Raw genomic sequence first — 21,835 nt, forward strand, 5'->3', positions numbered from 1 at the left:
AAGCTCACACTTTTGTGTAGCCCAGTGCATGGGAGGATTCCAGGGGTCTGAAGTTCCCAGTGCACTGTCTGGAGAGGGTGTGCACATAGCACATACAGGAATGAGGTTACTGAATTCATTATTACAGGAAGAACTGTGTAACCCAAAACCAAATAGGGAGTCCTAAACTAAAGTGCCTTCTATGCTTGCTAGCATAAAGGCCAGAGGACAGCTGTCTGTCAGATATAATTATCATGGAGGGCATTCACACATGTCAAGTCTGTCTTGAGAATCTGAAAACATTTATAGGTAAACGGAGTCACAGCTTTGTTTTTAAAATTAGAATAGAACTTTATTTGTGGAATTGAGATTTTGAAAATGATTATAGTTTATGCAATAAATTTCGATACATTAATCTGGATATACATTTACCATATAAGAAAAAATTTAAAAACAATGTCAAATAGCTTATCATTAAAACCAATTGTGTTTAACTTGATACTCATAAGGAAGAACTTGAGCGGTATAAATAAAATCGAAAACAAATACCATTTGGGTTTGCTTTTGTAATGAAATTTTGTGTTTCATTTGTTGGGGTTGGGGATTAGAGAAAAAGAAGGCTAACACACTTTTCTAGAGAAGTACAGAGCCTTTGTGTTTCATTGAGAGTGATTCTACAAAGCCCCAGTGGGAGAATGCCAAAGAGTTGTTCTCATGCACTGGCATGGGGGCTGTGGTGTTCCACCCAGGGTCCCTCCAGACTGATACTACACACCTGGGGGTAGGGGTGGGGACACACCTGGTCTCCTTAACACCAGGGTGTAGTGAAGTCACAGAATTATCAAAGGGAAATAAATGGGTGTGGAGGAGAGGAGGCTCGTGTTTGCTAAGCTCTGCTGTGGATGAGTTCTCAGAGGCGACAGCGAACAACCATGTACAATTCTGTTCTCACCCTTAGTTCAATACATGGAGACAATCCAGGTAACGCACCAGCCCATATTAGTGTTCCTTTGCCACTATGGAGAAAGTGAACTTTGACGCTGAGATCCATACATGAACGCACACATAAGCCAGCACATGTTAGGGATTATCCTCGCCTACTCTAAATCTCTTTTAGGTGAACATGCTTACTGGGAGGGCAGACAGCCGACTCACTCTGGTGGCTCGTAGGAAAGTACCTCTTTAAGAACTTACCATAGCCTTGAGAGAGAATGGGTGGGCACAGCTATTCACATCTTCCAGATGGGGAAACTGGAGGCCCGTGCTGCAGGCTCAGCTGGCCAATGTTAAAATCAAGAATGGATGGTGGCCATGCCAGGCTGACTGATCAAGACAGTCTGGAAGCATGCACTGACCTTGGGTGTCTTTCCCTGACCAACCTGATGGTGTGGTCTGTGGAAGGCGTTTTTTCTACTGCCACTGAAATCTCTACCATGCATGGGCTGACGGGCTTAAGTCAATGGCCCCAAGTATTTCTTAAAGCGCCCATAGACTACTTAGAAGCATTCCAGAAAGTTTACATCAGAAGCTTACACTAATTCAGTACATGCAACACTGCTTTTCTCATATCTAATAACGTTTTCTGTATAATCATTAGAGTCAGGTGAATAGAAGGAGCCTTGGCAGATGACTTCACAGTTGGACCAGGACCTCGCTTTCCTGTCCTTCTGCCTCATTCTGCCTACGCCTACTTTCCATTGTTAGTAAAGTCACCTACACATTTCTAAGCTTGAGGATGAAGACAGAGCTGGATTTCACTGCTGACAATTGTATCGAGGACCTGGCCAGCCGGCCAGCTCTCTTATGTGTGCAGATTCACGCATGGGATCCCTTCCTATCCTTCAATGTGGTTACAGCGGCACTTCCACCTGTAGCAGTTTGCCCCAAGGGTTTTTGACTTTTAATAAAACATAATTTTCATAGGAAACAGTATTTTTTAGAAAGCATAAGAAACCTGGTAACAAATTCATACAAATTATGCACTGAACTACTCTTTGGTTATTTTAAACAAATTTTATACTAATGTGATACTAAAAATATAAAAATGCAACTACAGAAATTCGCTTAATCTGTAAACATAATGAACTCCGTAAACACGTATGTACTACGTGACTGCAAGCGTGAAGAGTGGCTGGTAAGGGCAAGTCATACATGTAACTCGGTTCTTCACGGCATGCTTAGCAACACTGCGTTGTGGAGCTTGTTTCGTGTTTGAAGGAATTCTAACGCACTAACACATAATGACTCTAGCCTGGAGGATGCACAGGCAAAAAGGAGGCTTAATACTAACTACACATTGCAAAGAAAAGCTTGCCCCACCTGTCTCCAGGATCGCCTGTGGGCGCAAGCTGCATGCTAACAAACGTGAAATACTTCAAGTGAAGAGTAACTTTTTTTTTTTTTAAACAAGTGACTTAAGTGACTAAAAACACGTGTGATACATCTTCCAAAGCGGCTTCAAGGTTCTAGGCAATAAGGTACACTAGCAGGTCTACAGAATAAGTAGCGACATGGGGTACTAAGTATGTCGCAGTACACTAATCATTAAAGACGTTCTTTGTCCAAATTTCATCTTAAAAAAGCATCAAATTTTTCCCACCAGCTACTTATGACAGATATTTCACAGTTGGAATCTCAGTAGTTTCAGAAGGATGTGCCTAGCAAGATGTGAAACGGTCAGAACTCAGGTATACAGGACTCACATCCTAGTGTACACGTGAACCCCAACAACTGGACAAAGTGAACGGGTTAGCATGGTGGTGGCTAAAATGGATAAACATGTTCTGGTCTCGGTGGGAAGAGCCAGTGACCATCTTTTAGAAATTATCTGGAAAATGTTAAAATGTGATTTTGTTTTTGCTTTTGCTTAGAAACTATGGTGTACAGGACACCACAGCTTGTTTCTTATAATCTAATCAACCCCATCAAAGCCCTGTGTGTTCTCAATCGCTATCTGAAGTTTTTCCCAGAGTTCTTCAAAGGATTCATAGGGTGGCAGGTCCAGGCGATTGAAGCTGAAAAGATTTAGAGGATCTGGTTAGAGTTGACAGAGATGGGGGAAATGTCACCACAGTAACCATAGTCCCACTGCTACCCAGTCAAGAGTGTGTTTCATCATGCTATCAGGTCACAACAGCGAGGAAGGTCTCCTGACTCTTGTGCAGTCTCACACCCCTCTCCAGATAACTGGGTTCCTTGACTATGTTAACCTTGGAGATAGAATGCTCTGGCACTTTGGGGAAAATAAAGATTTATTTATTTTATGTATATGAGTACACTGTTGCTGGTTTTTTTGGATTTGTTTTTTTTGAGACAGGGTTTCTCTGTGTAGCCCTGGCTGTCCTGGAACTCACTCTGTAGACCAGGCTGGCCTTGAACTCAGAAATCCGCCTGCCTCTGCCTCCCAGAGTGCTGGGATTACAGGCGTGCGCCACCAACGCCCGGCCACTGTTGCTGTTTTTAGACACACCAGAAGATCCCAACACAAACGTAGGAACAGTCAGTACTCTTTGTTCCCGTCCCTTCCCGTCTTCTAAGGCTGCCTATTACAATAGGGCACAGCTGGGGCTGCTCCTAGGCCAGCAGGGAGGGACTATGCCGCGTCTAGAGTAAAACAGCTACTCACCAGGTGTGAGCTCTTGGCAGCTTATCAGGGGTGCCCCACTGTTCCACTGTGAAGGACTGTGGTCCATTCGAGCCTGTGGGGAAGATGAGTTTCTGTGGTTTACTTTACCCACAAGTCCCTAGTTGTTTTGAAACACACGTTTCCACGTATAGAACGTGCACACACAGAAATGAACCTCCCCATGCTTCACTGTACAGTCATCACAGTCTGTCACTTCACCTGGGGGCTGTGCCCTTCTGCCTCACTGCGGCACACCTGGTGACACTTTTTGCTAGATCTGACCCAGCTGCATCTTGAATTAGGAGTTTCTTCACTGGTACAGGGAGGAAGGACGGACTTCCTTTCTGCTTTAGATTCCCATTAGACCAGTTTTAATTTTCCCCTGATTATGTAATTTCACTGTAAAACCTGACAATAGCAGGATAAAACACAGCTGGAGGATGTACAAGCCACGACAGTCTCCAGCTCGGAGTGGCCGTGGGAGGCCGTGTGGTTTCTGTGTGGTGTTCTTTGGTCTGTTTTTCAACGCTGAATTTAGGGCCTCCCACATGCCATGAAAGCACTGACTGCTGAACTGAAGTCTTAGCTTTTAAAAATTAAATTGTAATTATTCATTATTATTTCCTCTGTATCTTAGTGTACATGTGTGAGGTACAACCTATGGGAGTTCGCTCCACCTGTGGGTTCTGGGGACTTACTATGGTCGTAAAGCTTGACGGTCGTAAAGCTTGGTGGCAAGGGTTAGTTTGGTGTTCAAGACTGGGTTTTACTCTTAGTCCAGGCTGTGCTGGAACTCACAATATAGCTGAGGCTGGCCTCAAACTTCTGAATATCTTTGTACTTTAGACACCCAAGCATTGGGATCCCTGAGTCTTTCTGGGCGGTTTTCGCCCTTACTTCCCTCCTAACACCACGGTCCTTTCAGACAGCCTTCCATGCTGTGCTGACCCCCAACCATACAATTACCTCATTGATACTTCATAACTGTAATTTTGCTAGCGGTTTAGACTGTAATGCAAATATCCAATATGTGAGCCCCCAAAAGGGTCTCGATCTACAGGCTGGGAACCTCGGGCCTAGAGCATCTTATGTGCAAGAGACCCCATTTACCGTCTACAATTTTTCTCATTATGTACATTTTGGAAACTGACTTTTTCTTTCAGAGTTTCCACTTCTTTCTGTCCAATCCTCAACATCTGAAGTGCCAGATAACCAAGCTCACATCCTGATCTGAGACTTTCCACTTATCTCCTTAAGTCACATAATCACTCCCAAATGTGCATGCAGCGCCTGCAGAAGGTTTACAGAGGCATAACTTTCTGTATTTGTCTGTCCTCCAGGACTGGATCACAGCTACTTAAAGTACCAGGGCTGGAGAGCTCAGCTGGGAAGAGCCCACACTGTTCCTGTAGAAGACCAAGTTAGGCTCCCAGCAACCACACTGGGTGGCTCACAACCTTGCCTAATTGTAGCACTTGTGGATCTGACCTACCCTTCTGGTCTCCACAGGCAAGCACACGGTGTGCAGAAATATATGAAGGGAAAAGACCATTACACATGAAATAAAATGAAAAAAATAAAAGTAGAGGGGGAGCTAGAGCTATGTGTAATGTTATCTGAATAAAGCCCCTTCTAAGAGTCTCTACCCCACAGCTCACACTAAACCATAAAAAGATTCTCTGATTAAGAAAGCTTGGAAAAACTTACTTTTAATTTATGTTTATTTTTTACAAGTTCTTAAGAAATCATTGTGTTCTTCCTAATCCGTGGAGAATATATTTTAAGTTCCCCATGGATGCCTAAAAAAGTGATTAGTGTTGACCCCTGTGTTTGCACGCACCAGCTCACAAGTAGGCCTGTGACATTTATTGAAATGCCTGTAATACTTCCGGACTGAACGTCTGGCAGGGAAGGCAGCGGAGGGCGAGCCCTTGGGTGAGAGGGGCCATTTAACTTTCCTTAGAGTAGTCTGCGTATTCACTGCGCAGATGTCAGACCGCACTATTTCACTGTTGTCTCCACCTAGTACATGAAACCAGCGGTTCTCCACCTGTGGGTTGCCACCCTGTTGGGGGCTGAACTACCCCATTATAGGAGTCGCCTAAGACAACCAGAAAACATAGGCATTTATGATTCATAATAGTAGCAAAATTACAGTTATGAAGGAGCAATGGAAGCGCGAGCATGAAGCAAGGAAAGAGGAAGTAAGCCAGAGGTGCTGCGGGTTCTGGGACCACAGTGGGAGCGAACACAGCCTAAAGGTCAAGGTGGACAGCCAGTCACCCACTGCCAGTTTCTCCGTCACTGTCCAATCAGGCAGAGGCACAATCCCTTGCCTTTTGGGGGCAGAGTCTCTTACCCACCTGCTGCTTGCTAATAGAAGCCTGAAGACTTCTCAGCTATGAAAATGACAGTCAGTTCCTGTGCACTTCTGAGAGATCTACACAGGACCCTTACCATAGAGTTCAGCAAATCCATTCATAGGCACACGAGATGTGCCGGTAACAAACTGAAGTAAGCGTATTCTTTTTTCTGAATCCATCTTCAAAACAGCCTAAAAAACAGAACGACTCTTGCTAGAGGAGAGTACTAAAAATAACAGACAAATTATCCCCGAAAAGCCACTAAATAAAGCCCCTGGAGGAAATGGTGGCGGCAGGTGGATCTCTCTGAGTTCAAAGCCAGCCTGGTCTACAGAGTGAGTCCCTGTGGGTGCCAGGGCTACACAGAGAACTCTTATCTCGAAAAAATAAAGGCAAACAAACAAATAAATAAAAAGTCATTAGGATTTAGAGACTAATCACTAAAGTTTTGTTCTTGTTCTCAAACAAAACAAAACTTTCTCTCAGAAATGGAGAGATGGCTCAGTCTCCAGCATTCCCATGCTGGTTCACAACTGTCTATAACTGTAACTACAGGGGAACCTTGCTCCCTCTTTTGGCTTCTACAACTACTGCACACATGTGACACAAACTCATGCAAGTACACACACACACACACACACACACACACACACACTCTCTCTCTCTCTCTCTCAAAACAAAAAACCTTTGAAAATTACATGTACTGATATTACTGAAAGGTATCTCTCTTAAGAATCTAGAGGAGATTATTATAAGTTCTAAAAAATGCCTATTGCCTATTTCATATTGGTGAAAGCTAATGTGCCGATATCAGTTCATTCTGATTGCTTTCCCTACTTACCTCTGGATATTAGAGTGTGGACTCACACTCAAAGGCATATCACGCAAAATTAAAGGTCTGTTTGCTTTGCTGGTGGCATAGTATGACTGAATCTATACGCTTCAGATTACCTTCCAGAACCAGTGGATGACCTGGTGGTTCAAGCTGTAGCCATTTTTGTATTTTGTATGTTCCCTCCAGTCAGACACGTCCACATCTCCCAGACCACACATGAGCAGCTGCAGACAGAGATGTAGACAGGTGGTCAGAACAGTGAGCAGGGAAAACCGGGCCAAAGTCCTGTTGTCTCATTATATAGCTCTGGATGTCCTGGAACTTGTTATATACATCAGGCTGGCCTCAGATCCAGAGGCCCACCTGCCTGTCTCCCAGTGCTGAGAGAGGCATGCACTACTACACCCAGCCAAAGCTGTTCTAACACAAATGTTTCTCTATCTTGATCTACTTTATTGCATGGATATGTGTGGCAGCACATGTATGTCATGTTCTGAGTGAGAAAGTTAGGGGACAGCTTGTGGGAGTTCATTTCTACTCCAGGGGACAAACTCAGACTGTCAGGATTGGTAGTTAAGTCCTTTTCTCACCAAGCCATCTTGTTGGCCCTCCAGTTCTCTTTGTAAAAACAGGGTCCCTGTAGCCCAGGTTAGCGTCAAACAATGTAGCTGTGGTGACATGAAGTATTGGTCTTTCTGCTCCCACTCCCAGGTGCTGCATGACAGGTGTGCACCACCACACCCGTTCCACAGTGTGCCCAGGGCTTCACACACGGAGGAAGCACCCTCCCTCCTCCCTCTCTACAAATGGCCATCCTCTCCCTCCCTCCCCACTCCTCCATCCCCTCTACTCTCCACACCAGTGATGCTGAGGCCTGAAATCAGGGCCTGAAGTGCTCAACACTGAACTACAGTCCCAAGCACACACAGAGACAGTTCTTACCTCTAGCTCATTTTCATCGAATATCTTGATGAGATCCTGTGGTATCAGTTCAAAAAATCCCTAAGGGAAAGGCAGTGTGTCAGAAGCCGCTAAGCTAGAAGTCCGGAGGCATGGGGCACTCTCACGCCTCTACAGGTTCTGCTGCTACCCACTCATGAGCTCCTCACTGTAATCTCAATATGACTGCTCTGTCTTTATTTCTCAAAGTGGCTGTTAAAAGCCTACCCCCCTCGGCCACGCCCACTGCAGGAGTTTTTGCTGCCTCCTCTGTGCCTTGCCCTGTTCATTTCCTTCACTGACTGAAGGCGGCCCAAACATCACCTGCCTACAGTCATCTCTCACTTACTTGTTCCTTTCTCAGAACACACAGAGTACACAAAGCTAAATCCAGCTATTTGGACTCTGACTGCCCCTCCTCCGCACTGTCACCTGCCCTGCTACAGACAGAGCCAAAGTCAGCACTGTAGCTGTCTGGTAATCACGTTGTATTTCTGTCCTATTTGATTTTTGTCTAAAATATTACATCTGTGCCCTATGTCTGTGTAAAAACATATGAGTGTGAATGTCCCACAGCACATGTGTAGGTCAGAGGACAACTTACAGGAGTCAGCTCTATCCTTCTACCATGTGTATATGTGTCCAGAGTTCAAAATCACGTCCTCCGGTTTGGCACCACACACCTTAACCCACCGAGCCACCCAGACTGCTCTTCCCTCCCCACTTGTCACTAAGATTCTAAGAATTCTGGAAGACAGCCAGAGCAGAAAGACTTGCCCAGGAAGATATAGTGAGATGATATGTATAGCACCTGAACAGAGATATATGCGGCAGAGTAAAGATCGAAATAAATGGGTTATCTTAAGTTATGATCCTAGTCAGAGAAGAACATAGCTATATGGACAGGATACTTGTACATATATTGTGTCTGAGTCTTATTTTTGGGAGCACAGGGCTGGTAGGAAGAACAGGGACCCAACTTGTATACTCCATGGGATCCTTTACTGCTCTCCATGGGCTGCATATGCATATTATTTTAAAACCACAAAAACATAAAATCAAATTAAAAACATACTGAGAAAGGCTTTACAGTGCTTGCACATCTTACCCCTCTCAGACAGGTGAATCTTTGAAGTTTTTGCATGACGAGCAAAAGAATGCTGTGTGCTTACCTCTTTAAAAGCAGCCATTTGCTTCTGGATTCGGTTCACAAATCGCCATTGTATTACAAGGCTAAAAGGAAGGAAAAAAAGTAAAAGAAAGCATTTCTTTCTGTTTTCCCCCATACAGGTCAAGAAACAACTTCAGGATGACTTTATTCTACTTAGAAACAGACCGATTAGAGCTAGGCCCAAGGCAAAGCTGAGCAGAAATGGGGAGGACTAGGGCGTGGTTGTCCTAAGAAAATGGAGATTCTAGCACAGGGTAAGAGAGAGCAAGGAAAGGAAAAATCTTCTCGTAAGAGAGAGCAAGGAAAGGAAAAATCTTCTCGAAGAAGAAAAGAAGTAGAGGAGGAAGAAAAAGAGGAAGAGAAGAAGAAACAGAAAAAAAGCAATAGGGAATTTTTTCTACGAAATATTTAAAAATAAAGTACTCACTAGATATACTCCTTTTTGTTCTTATTGGTGACAACAACCTCTGACCCACCAGTTTTCAGTTCATGTTGATGTGTCTAAATTAAACAAGAATATTGTTTTTGTGAGGAAAAACACGCTTTTGTTGCCAGAGAATGAATGTACAAGCAGAGCCCAGAAGGATCTCAAGAGCGTACTGATGCCTACACTTGGGTGACACCCAACACTGGTTTTGCTAAAGATGTCTAGTATCTGAAAGTACACAGACCTGTCCAAAAAGCTCTTCATCTATGATAAATCTCAGGTCCAGTTCTGTTGGGTCATTTTCAAGAATCCATCGCAGAGAACTGTAATATTCACTATCCTAGAAGGAAAATTACATTCTAATTAATCAATCAATTAACTCAGCATAGAACTGTATATTCCAGGCATATGCTCTACCACTGAGCTATACCCCTAAAGAAAAGCTGCACTTAAAAAAAAATCTGTATACAGAAAGACACCTGAACGGCCATGACAACGCTGATGGACTGCGGAGATGCTCAGTCAACATAGCGTCTACCACACACAAGTATGAGGATCTGAGTTTGGATCCCCCCCATAACATGAAAAGCTGGGCACAGGGCACACACCTGTGAGATTGTATGTGGAATCTCTGAGTTCATTGATGACTGGTACTAAAGATTTCAAATTAAATATGGTGTCTTAACCAATCCACACAATAACTATGTGCTCTTACAGTTTCCAAAGATTCCTGCTGGAGCTGGGAATGTGGCTCACTCAACTGGTGCATGTGTAAAGCCCTGGCTTTGATTCCTAGAAAAGCATGAACCAGGTGTGGTGGAACACAACTGTAATCACAGCACCCAGACAGAGAGGCAGGAGGCTCAGAAGTCATGACTGGCTACATAGTGCATTTGAGGCCAGTTTGCGCTCCATAAGATAATGTCTCAAACAACAAGAAAAAGCACAACAGAGAATCAATTGGGGCCTGGAGAGATAGCTCAGTGGTAAGCTCTAGCTGCTACTGCAGAACAAGGTTTAATTTCCAGCAGCTACATCACATCTCACAAGCATCTGTTACTGCAGCTTCAGGGGACACAGCATCCCTTTCTGGCCTCTGAGAACACAAGGCATGTTTATGGTGCATATACATATGTACATGCTGGCAAAACTCTCATACACATAAAGATCATACTGTTTGTAACTGACATGGAAGCCATGTGTACCCACACAGCACAGGGCCACACAAGACATGATCCTTGGGCTACTGTTTCCTTGCATAAGCCCCCCCCCCCCAAACAATGCCCTACCTTTGGAATGGCAGCTTTAAATATTTGCCAATCATTATAGACAACTACAACTCAAAAAAAGATAGCTAACAATTGTGCGGTGTAAAGAACCCAGCAGAGGTCTGGCAAGACTCCTCAGTGGGTAAAGGTCGCGAGAATGATGGTCTGAGTGCAATCACTGCGACCCATATGACAGGAGGAGAGAGGAGAGTACGGCCAACTGTCCTGTGACCTCCACAGGGAGCCACGTACAAGCAACACTTCCCTTCCCAAATAAACAATGTAATAAAAATAGTTAAGTGTATATTTAATAAAGGAAAAGCCACTATACTTAGTGAGCAGACTCAATCCCTGGAATTCACATGATGGAAGGAGGGAATTGACTCCCTCTATGTGTGGGTGCTTACAGCCATATACAAACAAAATAGTCAATGTAAAAGGATTCAGCAGAAGATGTAATTAATAGTTGCGGTGCAATAAAGTCAGTAGGTGGACACAGGCATGAGATAGGAAAAAGGCCCACCACAGAAAAGGGGGCAGAGGATATATTAGTATTCATGGCAAAGTTTCTTCCAGTATATCGTATGATGAAAAATGTTCATTTGCATATTTTTGTGTGTAGATGACTGTGTACTCGAGTGTGTGAGTGTGTGTGTGTGTGTGTGTGTGTAGGGGGTGATGGCGCATGTACCCTCTGAGCACAAGGGCCCTGCTCAGTTACTCTCTGAGTGTCTCACTGAGACAGGCTTCTCGCTGACCCAGGAACTGAGTTCATAGGTAGCAAAGGCCAGAAATCCTGCAGGATGCCTCCAATAGTGCTGAGATTCAGATATTCACAAAGACACAACCAACGTTTTATGTGGTGCAAGAATGTAAACTTGGGGTCCATTTGGCTTTTTTTTTTTTTGGTGCCCTGCAAATACTCTTACCCACTCACCCATCTCCTTAGCCCCTATCTATATTTTAACACATTAAAACTTATTAATGTCTGTTTTTAATATAAATTATCTGTACTGTGTACGCAACTCAGTGGTAGAGCACTCACTCAGCCTGGGCAACCCGTAGCCAATTCTATAAGGAATCACCTGACCATTAAATACTCCATATTCTAATGCATTAGAGAGACCTACCACAGACTCCATGTCATGCAGTGTTATCAGTTTCTGAAGCATCATCTTGTAAAACGGGCGGATGAAAAACCCTAATAAGAAATAAAATATTTTATAGGTGATTATCAAACAACAACAACAACAACAACAACAACAACAACAACAACAACATAAAAGTTTGCCACTTGATGCTAACCATCCAACAGCTTGCCATGGTAAACTGCCATCCCAGCCACACGACCAATGAACTTGAAGTATGAGAGGTGATCTTCATTACACAAGCCCGAGTTAGGATTTATCTGTAGGGTGTAATTATCCCTGTAAAGACAAACCATGCTCATGTGATCCTCTCAATATTTCATAGAACAAAAAAAGTTATATAGACAAAGATAATGGAAATTTCCCCTTTTGTTATTTTTCTGTCCTAAAATCACTGGATCTGTATTAAATAGCAACTTCTATCAAAAGGTCAAAACAGCCCCAAAGGACACACAAACAGAAAAAAAACTATCTCATTTGCAAGTACAAAGGACAAAGAAAAAAGAACCTTGTTGCTTGGTATAACATGGTTAGACTTTGAAGACAGATTGCTGGACAATTTCCTCTGAACTAAATTCAAATACTTCCCCTTGGAAAGACAGAGAGGCTCCAAGACTCAGGAAGAGCACCTGCTCCTTTTGTACAGTACCAGCAGTTGAATTTCCAGCACCTACATGGCAACTAACAACCATCCGGAACATCAGTTCGGGTGCCCTCTTCTGGCCTATGTGGATACTGCATGCATGTGGTGCATAGGCATACATGCAGGTGAAAACCTATTCACATTAAATGAAATTAAAAACAAAGATCCAGGAAGTTATCAAAACCTCCAAGATATACATAGTCCCTGCCCTGGGTTAGGTAAAGCTACAGCAGGGGAGAAGAGACTCTGACCAACAGAGCTCCTGAAGTCACACGGGGCACCCCAGGAGGGCTTACCCATGCTAGGAGGGCTTCTTTGTTACCCTATGAGTCATGCCTGATGCCAGAAGAATGCCTCACCCACAGTGCTGAAAATACTTCAAGTAAGCCCATGAGTTTGCCATGTTGGGCCTTGGTAAGAATACAAAGTTGGTCTGTTCTTGGTATCCTATCTGGGGTGAAGAGAGGTTTGTTCATGTTTTCCAAGGAAATGTCACTTGAAATATGCTAAGTGAAATAATCCATATACTTCAGCCAAGTGCTGTATGGTCCCATGTATCTAATGTAAGTATGCAGTCAGAATCACAGAGAACAGTAGACTGGTGGCTGCCTGTATATGGAATGTAGAATTATTTCAGGAGGACGCGAAAGGTATAGAGATCAGTAATACAGAATGCATGTGAAATGCCAGCCAAGTGTGTGCGTATAGAAGGCTGGGCTGGGCAGTCTGTGGAGGAGGGCCTGTCTACCACATGCGATCCACAGCACACAGAACACACACACAGGATTAAAATGGTAATTTTTATGTTCTATACATTACATACAATTTTTATGTTCTATAACACAACTTTTTAAAAAGCCATTTCTGAAATATCTTCTTGTAGCCCCAGTCATGTAGCCCATGCTTTCTAACATGCAACCTAATTTTGGAGACTGTAAATTGAAAATATTTAAAAAGCCATTTAAAGTATTTATGAAAGGTGTGTGGATGAGGGGCTGAAGTGTTAGCTAATCAGGACTGAGGCAGCAGGACTGCTTACATCCATCCAACTAGGAAGAGGAACTTACGTAGCAGAATATTCGAACAGGCCGTAATAAGGATTAAACATCTCCTTTGAGATGAGAAAGAACCACTCTCTGGCAACTCCTCCATAATCAAGGCCCTTTTCACCATCAAACTCAATCCAGAGTCGTCCCTTGAGGAAGTCAGCTCTCTTCACACCCATAATTCTCCGGTAAGAATCCTCCAGAATGTTTGCACGGCGAAGCTTCATTTCAAATTTGTTTGGAATGTCAGTCTGCAGAGCCAGGGAGACAGACATGTTTTAAATCAGCCCAGTTTCTCAGATTTCACTAGGTGCCCCTAGCGCTTTTCCTTTTAGTAAAGCCACCAGGAAAACCCCACTTAGATGTGCTGACCTTTCTTTCCCCACCCTGCTTTAAGAAACACAATCCATTTTTGTCATTCAGGTTGGCCATTCATTTGCTATATAGGTCAGGCTAGTCTGGAACTCAAGATCTTCTACCCTCAAAGCCCCCACCACCCCACCCAGTACGGACTTACTGGGATGCATCCCCACATCCAGTTTGGAAGTGGCATCATTTCTTATTTTTGTGTCTAAAGAAGCTAAAGGTAATGAGAATAAACCCTGGAAGGCATTTAATGAGCACTGTGTTCCAAATTTAAGATACAGGTTTGGCCCTTCTGCCTTCAATGCTCCCTCTGCCTACAGCTGGCTCCTCGCTACCAGCCTGCTCCTACTATTCCTGTTCCAGGGGCTGTCCTTTGAGTTACAACATTTGACACACTACTGTCTCTGTTTTAACACAAGGAAACTAGAGACAACGGAAGCCAAGGTCTGACTTCCCAGGCTCTGCTCTTTTCATAAGACATTTGGCTCCTTCATCTGTGCTTTGGAGACAAATACAAATATCTATGGCTTAGATCATACCGCAAATACCATAATATGTATGTGAGTGCTTGGTGTACAATTGTCAAGTGGGTACTGTTACAAGTTCTCAGTCTTCTGCCAACTCAAAGAAAGAGCAGCTCTTAGAAGAACAAATCAATGTGTTAGTATATTTAGAGAAAACAGAAAGTCCCAGGGGAACTTAATATTAACAGCCCACAGAAACAATATAGGCAACATACTGGTTTTCCCCGCTGCTCGTGAAGGTTAAATACTAGTAGGAGTGGAGAGAAGTGGGCTTTAAAGAATAATTACCAGGCACCTGGGTGTGACAGAGTCTTGCTATGGGCCAGATCCTGTGTACAGGAGGGGTGGGGAATGGGAACTAAACTCTAGGTGTGGACGGACTATAGTGTCGATGTGGCTGTGTCCTCCAGGACTGTGCACTAAGTGTGGGGGTGGGAGTTAAGTTCAGTCCTGTCAAATCTGAACGAACAGGAGCCAGGGGAATGGAAGATGAAGATCTTGGCAGACCAAAGGCAGGAAGACTGCTGTGAGATGGGGGGCCATTCCAGGCTGGACTATTTCAAAACACCAGTGATTTATTTATTTATATTTAAAAACTGAGTAGCGTGTGTGCACACGCACATGTGCAGTCAATATTCATCATCTCTCCCCACCTTTGGGATATGTTTTTACTATGTAGCCCTAGGTGGCCTGGAGTTCTCAATGTAGACAAAGGTGGGTTCAAACTCAAAGCCATCTGCCTGCCTCAGCCTCCCACGTCCTGGGATAAAAGGTCTGCACCCCCAGGCCCAAGCTCCCATCTTTTAAAACACTTGTTTTGTTTTCAAGATAGAGTTTCTCTATGAAACCCTTTTGGTCCTGGAACTCTACATGAAGACCAGGCTAGCCTTGAACTTGAGAGGTCAATCTATCCATATCCCTCATCAAATGCTTTAAAATCAGAATGCCTAAAAGTTCAAATTTATACACAAAGCCATTGTTTAAGGATATAACTAAAGATAGGAAGGATTTAAAAGGCCTTTTCTACATATAAATTTCATTGGGGAATATAATATGTATGCTAAAAATAAAGTAGTATTTCATTTTGTTAAATCTGTGAATGAAAAACTCTGGTTTCGAACCCACCATTTTGAATCCCTGGAAGTCACCAGCTTGAAATCCAAACAAAGCATAACCTAGCACTGCCACCTAGAGGCCTTGCCCCTAAACTGCGGGGAAAGGAGGAGGGGACCAGTCCATGAGGGATTTCAATCTAAACAGAATGAAGACTGGTCATGTGAAAGAGCAACAAACCTATCTGCCAAGCACAAAGAAATAAATCAGTAACAATTCCATCCATCTGCACTGTTTTGTTAACTTTTACTCTTAAAGGATTTACTTATTTATTTATCTATTTATTTATTTAATTCAGAGAAGAGGGTACCAGATCTCATTACAGATGGTTGCTGGAAGGGCAGACAGTGCTCTTAACCTCTGAGCCATCTCTCCAGCCCCACTGTTAACTTTTAAATTGTGTAGAAATGTGTTTAAAGCTGAGAATGGATGGCTATTAACACTTAAGGTAGTAAAGGGTCCAGGTGTCTGGAACACAATCAAACATAAATCTCCTAAGCACCAAGTTACAAAGACCAAACACCAGGAGGGCAGAGACAAAAGCAACTGTCTCATGATCTTTTTTACAGAGACTACTGAAAAATACAGAGAAATGTAACCATGCTATTTAGTAAGTTATCAAAAATATACACATCCCAAGACTGGAGAGATGGCTCAGCAATTAAGAGCATATACTGCTCACGCGAAGGACCTGAGCTTAGCTCACAGGAATCACAGTGGGCAGCTCACAACCACCTATAGGTAAAGGGGATATGACTATGCCCTGGCAACTACAGCACTCACACACAAACAAAACTGTAATTTCGTTTTGTTTCTTGAAAGGAGATGTCACTGTGTATGCTTGGCTCATGGTGAGCTCATGGTGACGCACCTAGCTCTGCCTCCTGGGTGCTGGGACTGATGGCACACACCACCCTGTCCAGCCTTTAAAAGTAATAATCTTTTAAAAATCATGGAGCTGAAGAGATAGTTTAGTGGCTAAGAGAACTTGGTACTCTTGTAGAGGACCCAGATTCAAGCACACAGGGCTCCTTAACTGCAGTTTCAGAACCAGCACAATCTTGTGGCTTCCACAGGGACCAGTTCAGGCATGCATGAGGAAAAACAATTTAAAACACACACACATACCCACCCCCACCCACCCCCACACCACCATTTTCTATGAGTAGCTGTCATGATGTCACTCACCTGCTTCTTCAGCTTCCTTCTGAAGAACTCATACTTTCTCTTGTAATCTCTGGAGTATGGCACCGCCTTTAGTTAAAAACATTTGAAAAAATGAAGGAAGTTTAGGTTGTTTTTATTCCAAACAACATTATATGCTTCCCCTGGATATTTTAATACTCATTTTAGAATATTCACTTTAATAAATATTTATAAAAACAAAAAATTATGTGGAAATTAAAGTTTCATATGAAGAAAAGCAAACTGAAAACTTATTAAAATTTCACTTTAAGATAAAACTGCGCTGGGTGGTGGTGGCGGTGGCGCATGCCTGTAATCTCGAAAAAACCAAATCCAAAAAACCAAACCAAAAAAAAAAAAAAAAAAAAAAAGAATCGCTTTTTTACTTTTCAATAGAATGCTGCCAAAATGGCTAGCTTCGTAAGTTTTCAAACTGAGTCCAGAAGTACAGTGAGCATCTACTGAAGAAACAGCACACTGGGAGAGAAAGAGGCTACTTTTTTTTTTTTTTGAAGACAGTATTTCTATGTACATCTGGCAATCCTTGAATTTACACTGATCCCTCTGACTTCTGGGCTAACAGAATCTGCTACCATTTCCAGCTCATGCAATATTCTTACAGTGTGACATGCCAGAGGCAAAATAAGTCTTTCAGGTAGAAGAAATTTAGAAACAAATTTTTTACTTCTGAAAAGGATCTGAGAATGCCTTCTCCATTAAAGGAAAAATTAAAAAATACAATTTTTTACTTGAACTCTTAGGAGTTCCTTTTCTTATTAAAGAGTACATACTAAGATGCAAGATACTAATCTTAAAAAAAAAAAAAAAAGGCCAGGCGGTGGTGGCACTTTGGAGGCAGAGGCAGAGGCAGGTGGATTTTTGAGTTCAAGGCCAGCCTTGAACAGAGTGAGTTCCAGGATAGCCAGGGCTACACAGAGAAACCCTATCTCAAAAAAATCCAAATCAAAAAAAAAAAAAAAAAAAAAAAAAAAAAAACCAAAAAACAAACTAAACAAAACCAAACACAAAAACACAAACACAAAAACAACAAAAAATTACATACAATTTTGATTAATTTCATAAATTAAACAAAATCTGAAGAAATTAAAAAAGTAGCTATATGACAGAATTTCCTGTAAATTAACCTAACTCAAGAATAGTATAATTATGGGATATTGAAATAAGTACACAAAACATGAATAAGGCTTAAATAGTAGGCATTTGCAATGGCTTTGACTAAAAATCTAGTTCAAGGTGTGTCAGGAGACTACAGGGAGCTGTCACTCTTCCTGACACAGGCAGCTCCTCTCTGCTTTTAGACTGCCTGGGCTGTCTATCACCCCAACCCCGACTGCACCTCGCAGTCCAAGTCTGGAGAGCAGGGTAAAAAAGGCTTCACTTTGTTTTCAAAGAAGAATAGACAGTGTAAGAGGCCAGAGAAGGCTGTTCCTCTATAGTTCCACCCCTGACCCAGAGCACCAGGATGCAGGAACTCACTGGTCCAGTTATTGCCACGTTCTGCACGCGAGGATCTTCCCACTGAGTCTTTTTTATATCTAAGAGGAAAAAAAAGAAAAGCGATGTTCCTCTTCCTCGTTTCTACAACTGCGTACTACAAATAACTGCAACAGAGAAGTCATGCAGCACATACTGTGATTTATGAAGAAGACTCTTCCGTCTGTGTGGGTTCTTTCTTCCCAGCCTGGCTGTAATGAAACATTCATTGCAATATTTTAGAACCAGGTCTTAGATGTACAGGTTAATTAAAAAAAAAAAAAAAAAAGACTCTCACATATCACTTTAAGCAAAAGACATCAATAACTTAATAATAATGTTAGTTATAGTTATAGTTGGTAAATAACTCCTACACCCCTAGGTACAAAATGTCTGAAGTTAGTCAAACAAGCTCAGCAGACTTACAGGTAAGGGTCCCAGGTCATTAGATGAGTCTGCTGTCTTTCCTCTCAGATGAGCAGGAATTTTCGATCTTGGATCATCCTTTATTTGTTTTAGTCATGAATAAAACAACACACACATTTTAAAATAATGACAGTCACTGTGCTACAGTTGCTTTGTAATGCCAAGAGATTTTTAAAATATTGGTGCTGGAGAGAAAGCTCGGTAGTTAAAGCATTTGCCATGAGGGAAGACAGGAGTTTGGATCCCAAGAACCCAAGCAAATGCCAGGCAGGTACCATGGTCCACTATAATTCTAGCCTTGGATGGCAAAAAGGGGGTCCGCACAGCAAGCTGTGTAGGTGCACTAGCTGCAAAGGTTAAGTTGTGGCCTTGAGTGACAGCTGCTTCATTGAATTATTAGAAGGGCAGTGAAGGCTGACTTCTGGCATTAACCTGAGGCCTCTATATCCACTCACACACAAAGGCATATGGAGGGAGCATTCATATACACACATGTATGCAATGCACACATGAACACACAAATATACACATACACAATAAATACACATATACATGAAAATGGAAAAATAGTGAAATAAATAAAATTCTCTTTTATATTTCATTTACACAGTTTGGCCTTTTGAGACAAGAGCTCACAGACTGGCACTGGAGTCCTGCTCTTCCTAATATACAAGAGATTGTATATTATGTATAATATACAATGTATATATAATGCTAAGATTACAGGCCTGTGCCACCTCACTGTGTTTAATCTTGTGACTTCTTTCTACTTCTAGAAGGTCCTACTGATGTGAGAGAACGTCACTTCCCAGTGAGAACAGGACTGATGTCTTCCATTGAGAACCATTTCTCCCGACTGTGCAGCCACTGAGAACATTTTACCCAGTTCCTTGGAACATGAACTACATCAAATTTTTCTCTGCATATAAACTGGTGTAAGATGGTGGCATTAGACTGTACCACATCGGGGATGGTGAGATGGCTCAGGGGACTAAGGTGCCTATTGCCAGACCCGACAACCCGAGTTTGATACCTAGGATTCGCATGACAGGAAGGACAGAACAGGCTCCTACAAGTTAATTGCCCTATGACCTCTAAAAAAATGCTGTGGCACACATGCATATACACACAAATAACTTCATGGGTATAGTCAAACAAATAAATGAATAAAAAAATAGAATCACATGTTGGGGTCCTATGTGAGTATGGATTTTCTTTCTTTGAAAGACAGAGGGGTAGACTAAGATCAATTCACATTTTAAAAAAAGGGGACAAAGTTCTGTTTATGTGGATTAATTAATGTATAATTACTTTAATAATATTATATTAGGTGAAATTATTAAACTCTTTTAGATTTGTTTAAGCGATGTTGACCTTAAAAGTCTTAAGAACTGCTGGGTAGTGGTGGCACATGCCTGTAATCCCACCACTCTGGGAAGCAGAGGCAGGTGCATTTCTGAGTTCGAGGCCAGCCTGATCTACAGAGTGAGTTCTAGGACAGGCAGGGCAGAAACCCTGTTAGAAGGAAGATTTGCCTGTCTACTTGGGTCACTGGTAGGAGCTCTGGCTGAGGGCCTACAGGACTCTGGCTTGATGACAGATGACTAGTCTCCAGTGTAGTCTGGCATATCAAGACATACTTTAAAACTACAGAGAACTCACAATAAATAATATAATTTAAATAGCTAGCTTAACCTGTAAACAGAAGACACACTTGTAAGGTAGTCTTAGACATTTGAGGCTAAGTCCTAAGGCTTTATTTATTATGTGTAGGTGTGTCTGCATATGGATATAATATCAGGGCCCACGGAGAGGGTAGAAGTGTTGGATTGTCTAGAGCTGGAATTACTACAAATGATTTTGAGGTCCTGATGTGGACACTGGAACTGAACTTTAGTCCCCTGGAAGACCACCAGCAAGTGCTGCTAAATCACTTAGCCATCTTTCCAACATTTTAATCTTTTTCCCCCTGAATTTTAAATAAAATTTCCTATCAAAATTTGATCTTATAATAATTTAGCCAACTAATTTATAACAATTTTCTCAGTTAATTAACACATAGTAAGATGACTGTTGACTGCTGTGAAGCCAGAGGTACCAACCTGTATAGCCAAACTGTAAGAGGTGGGTAACCTACAGCAGAAAGATAGCCTTGCCCTTTAAGAGTCACAATGGGATAAACCACATCACAGACATGGCTGTAGGGCCAGTGCGATGCCGAGTGGGCAAAGGTGCTTGCTGCTAAGCCTAAGGAGTTTGATTCCCCAGAACCCACATGGCCAAAGGAGAGAACCAACTCCTGTAAGTTGTCCTCTGACCCCCGCAACCCTATGGTGTCTACCCCCATAAAAAATGTAAAAAGAAAAAAAATTCAATGAAAGAAATGGTGATAAAATAAAATAAACATGAAGATATCACAATTATAAACTTATTTTTTAATTATATCATATATGTGGGAATACTGTCACTGTCTTCAGACACACCAGATGGATGCCCATTACAGAAGGTTGTGAGCCCCCATATGGTTGTTAGGAATTGAACTCAGGACCTCTGGAAGAGCAGTCTTAACCGCTGAGCCATCTTCTCCAGCCCTATAAACTTCTTTTAAATTTTTATTTATATTATCTTTATGAGTATTCGGTCTGCATGTATGGTTGCACCAAATGTATGCAGTGCCCATGAGGGTTGAAAGAAGGTATCACATCCTCTAAAACTGGAGTTACGAATGAGCTAGCATGTGCATCCTGGGTCCTCTGCAAGAGCAGCAAATGCTCTAAACCACTGAGCCAACTCTTCAGTCCCATAGTTATAAACTTCTTTCACAGACCCCAATCACCAAGATTACCTTTTAACAAAATATCTGAACAAGTGCCTGGGGAGATGCCCAGTGGATGAAACACTTGCCATTAGGGTAAAGAGCAGAGTTCAGATGCACAGCACACATAAAAAAGCCAGGCAGGCATGGCGGACAGTATATAATCCCCCTGTCTGAGAGCTAGAGATCAAATCCCAGACAAAAGTCCAAATTCAGAAAAAGTCCCTGACTAAAGGATAACATGAAGAACAATTGAGGAATACACATTGGGTCAAAAGTAGGCCTCCACACGAGTATTCTTTAATGCATTTTCAAACACACATACACACACATACACATGTACATAAACACACACATACACATGTGCAAACATCTTCTCACACACAAAGGCATGCAGATCAAAACTAAACAACAAAATCAATGAAGGTACAATCATCCAAAAGAGCACATGATTGCTTTGCTCTAGTC

General features: G+C 42.4%; 1 protein-coding gene across 1 annotated transcript in view; it reads right to left on the bottom strand.

The window, feature by feature from the left end:
* Window positions 1-305: 305 nt before the first annotated feature.
* The window catches only part of Nedd4 (NEDD4 E3 ubiquitin protein ligase), an 85,880-nt gene continuing 64,350 nt past the window's right edge, over window positions 306-21,835 (bottom strand). The window contains exons 15-29 of the mRNA XM_052187823.1: window positions 18,553-18,630; window positions 18,284-18,338; window positions 18,130-18,188; window positions 16,636-16,701; window positions 13,466-13,695; window positions 11,913-12,034; window positions 11,738-11,808; window positions 9,584-9,679; window positions 9,340-9,413; window positions 8,914-8,974; window positions 7,745-7,804; window positions 6,919-7,026; window positions 6,062-6,158; window positions 3,605-3,677; window positions 306-2,993 (exon numbers count right to left, since the gene is read on the bottom strand). Of these exons, the coding sequence (XP_052043783.1) occupies window positions 2,891-2,993; window positions 3,605-3,677; window positions 6,062-6,158; window positions 6,919-7,026; window positions 7,745-7,804; window positions 8,914-8,974; window positions 9,340-9,413; window positions 9,584-9,679; window positions 11,738-11,808; window positions 11,913-12,034; window positions 13,466-13,695; window positions 16,636-16,701; window positions 18,130-18,188; window positions 18,284-18,338; window positions 18,553-18,630 (1,353 nt within the window). The 3' untranslated portion in view covers window positions 306-2,890. The remainder of the gene's footprint in view (window positions 2,994-3,604; window positions 3,678-6,061; window positions 6,159-6,918; window positions 7,027-7,744; window positions 7,805-8,913; window positions 8,975-9,339; window positions 9,414-9,583; window positions 9,680-11,737; window positions 11,809-11,912; window positions 12,035-13,465; window positions 13,696-16,635; window positions 16,702-18,129; window positions 18,189-18,283; window positions 18,339-18,552; window positions 18,631-21,835) is intronic.

Source organism: Apodemus sylvaticus, chromosome 7 (assembly GCF_947179515.1).
Source record: "Apodemus sylvaticus chromosome 7, mApoSyl1.1, whole genome shotgun sequence".
Lineage (NCBI taxonomy): Eukaryota > Metazoa > Chordata > Mammalia > Rodentia > Muridae > Apodemus > Apodemus sylvaticus.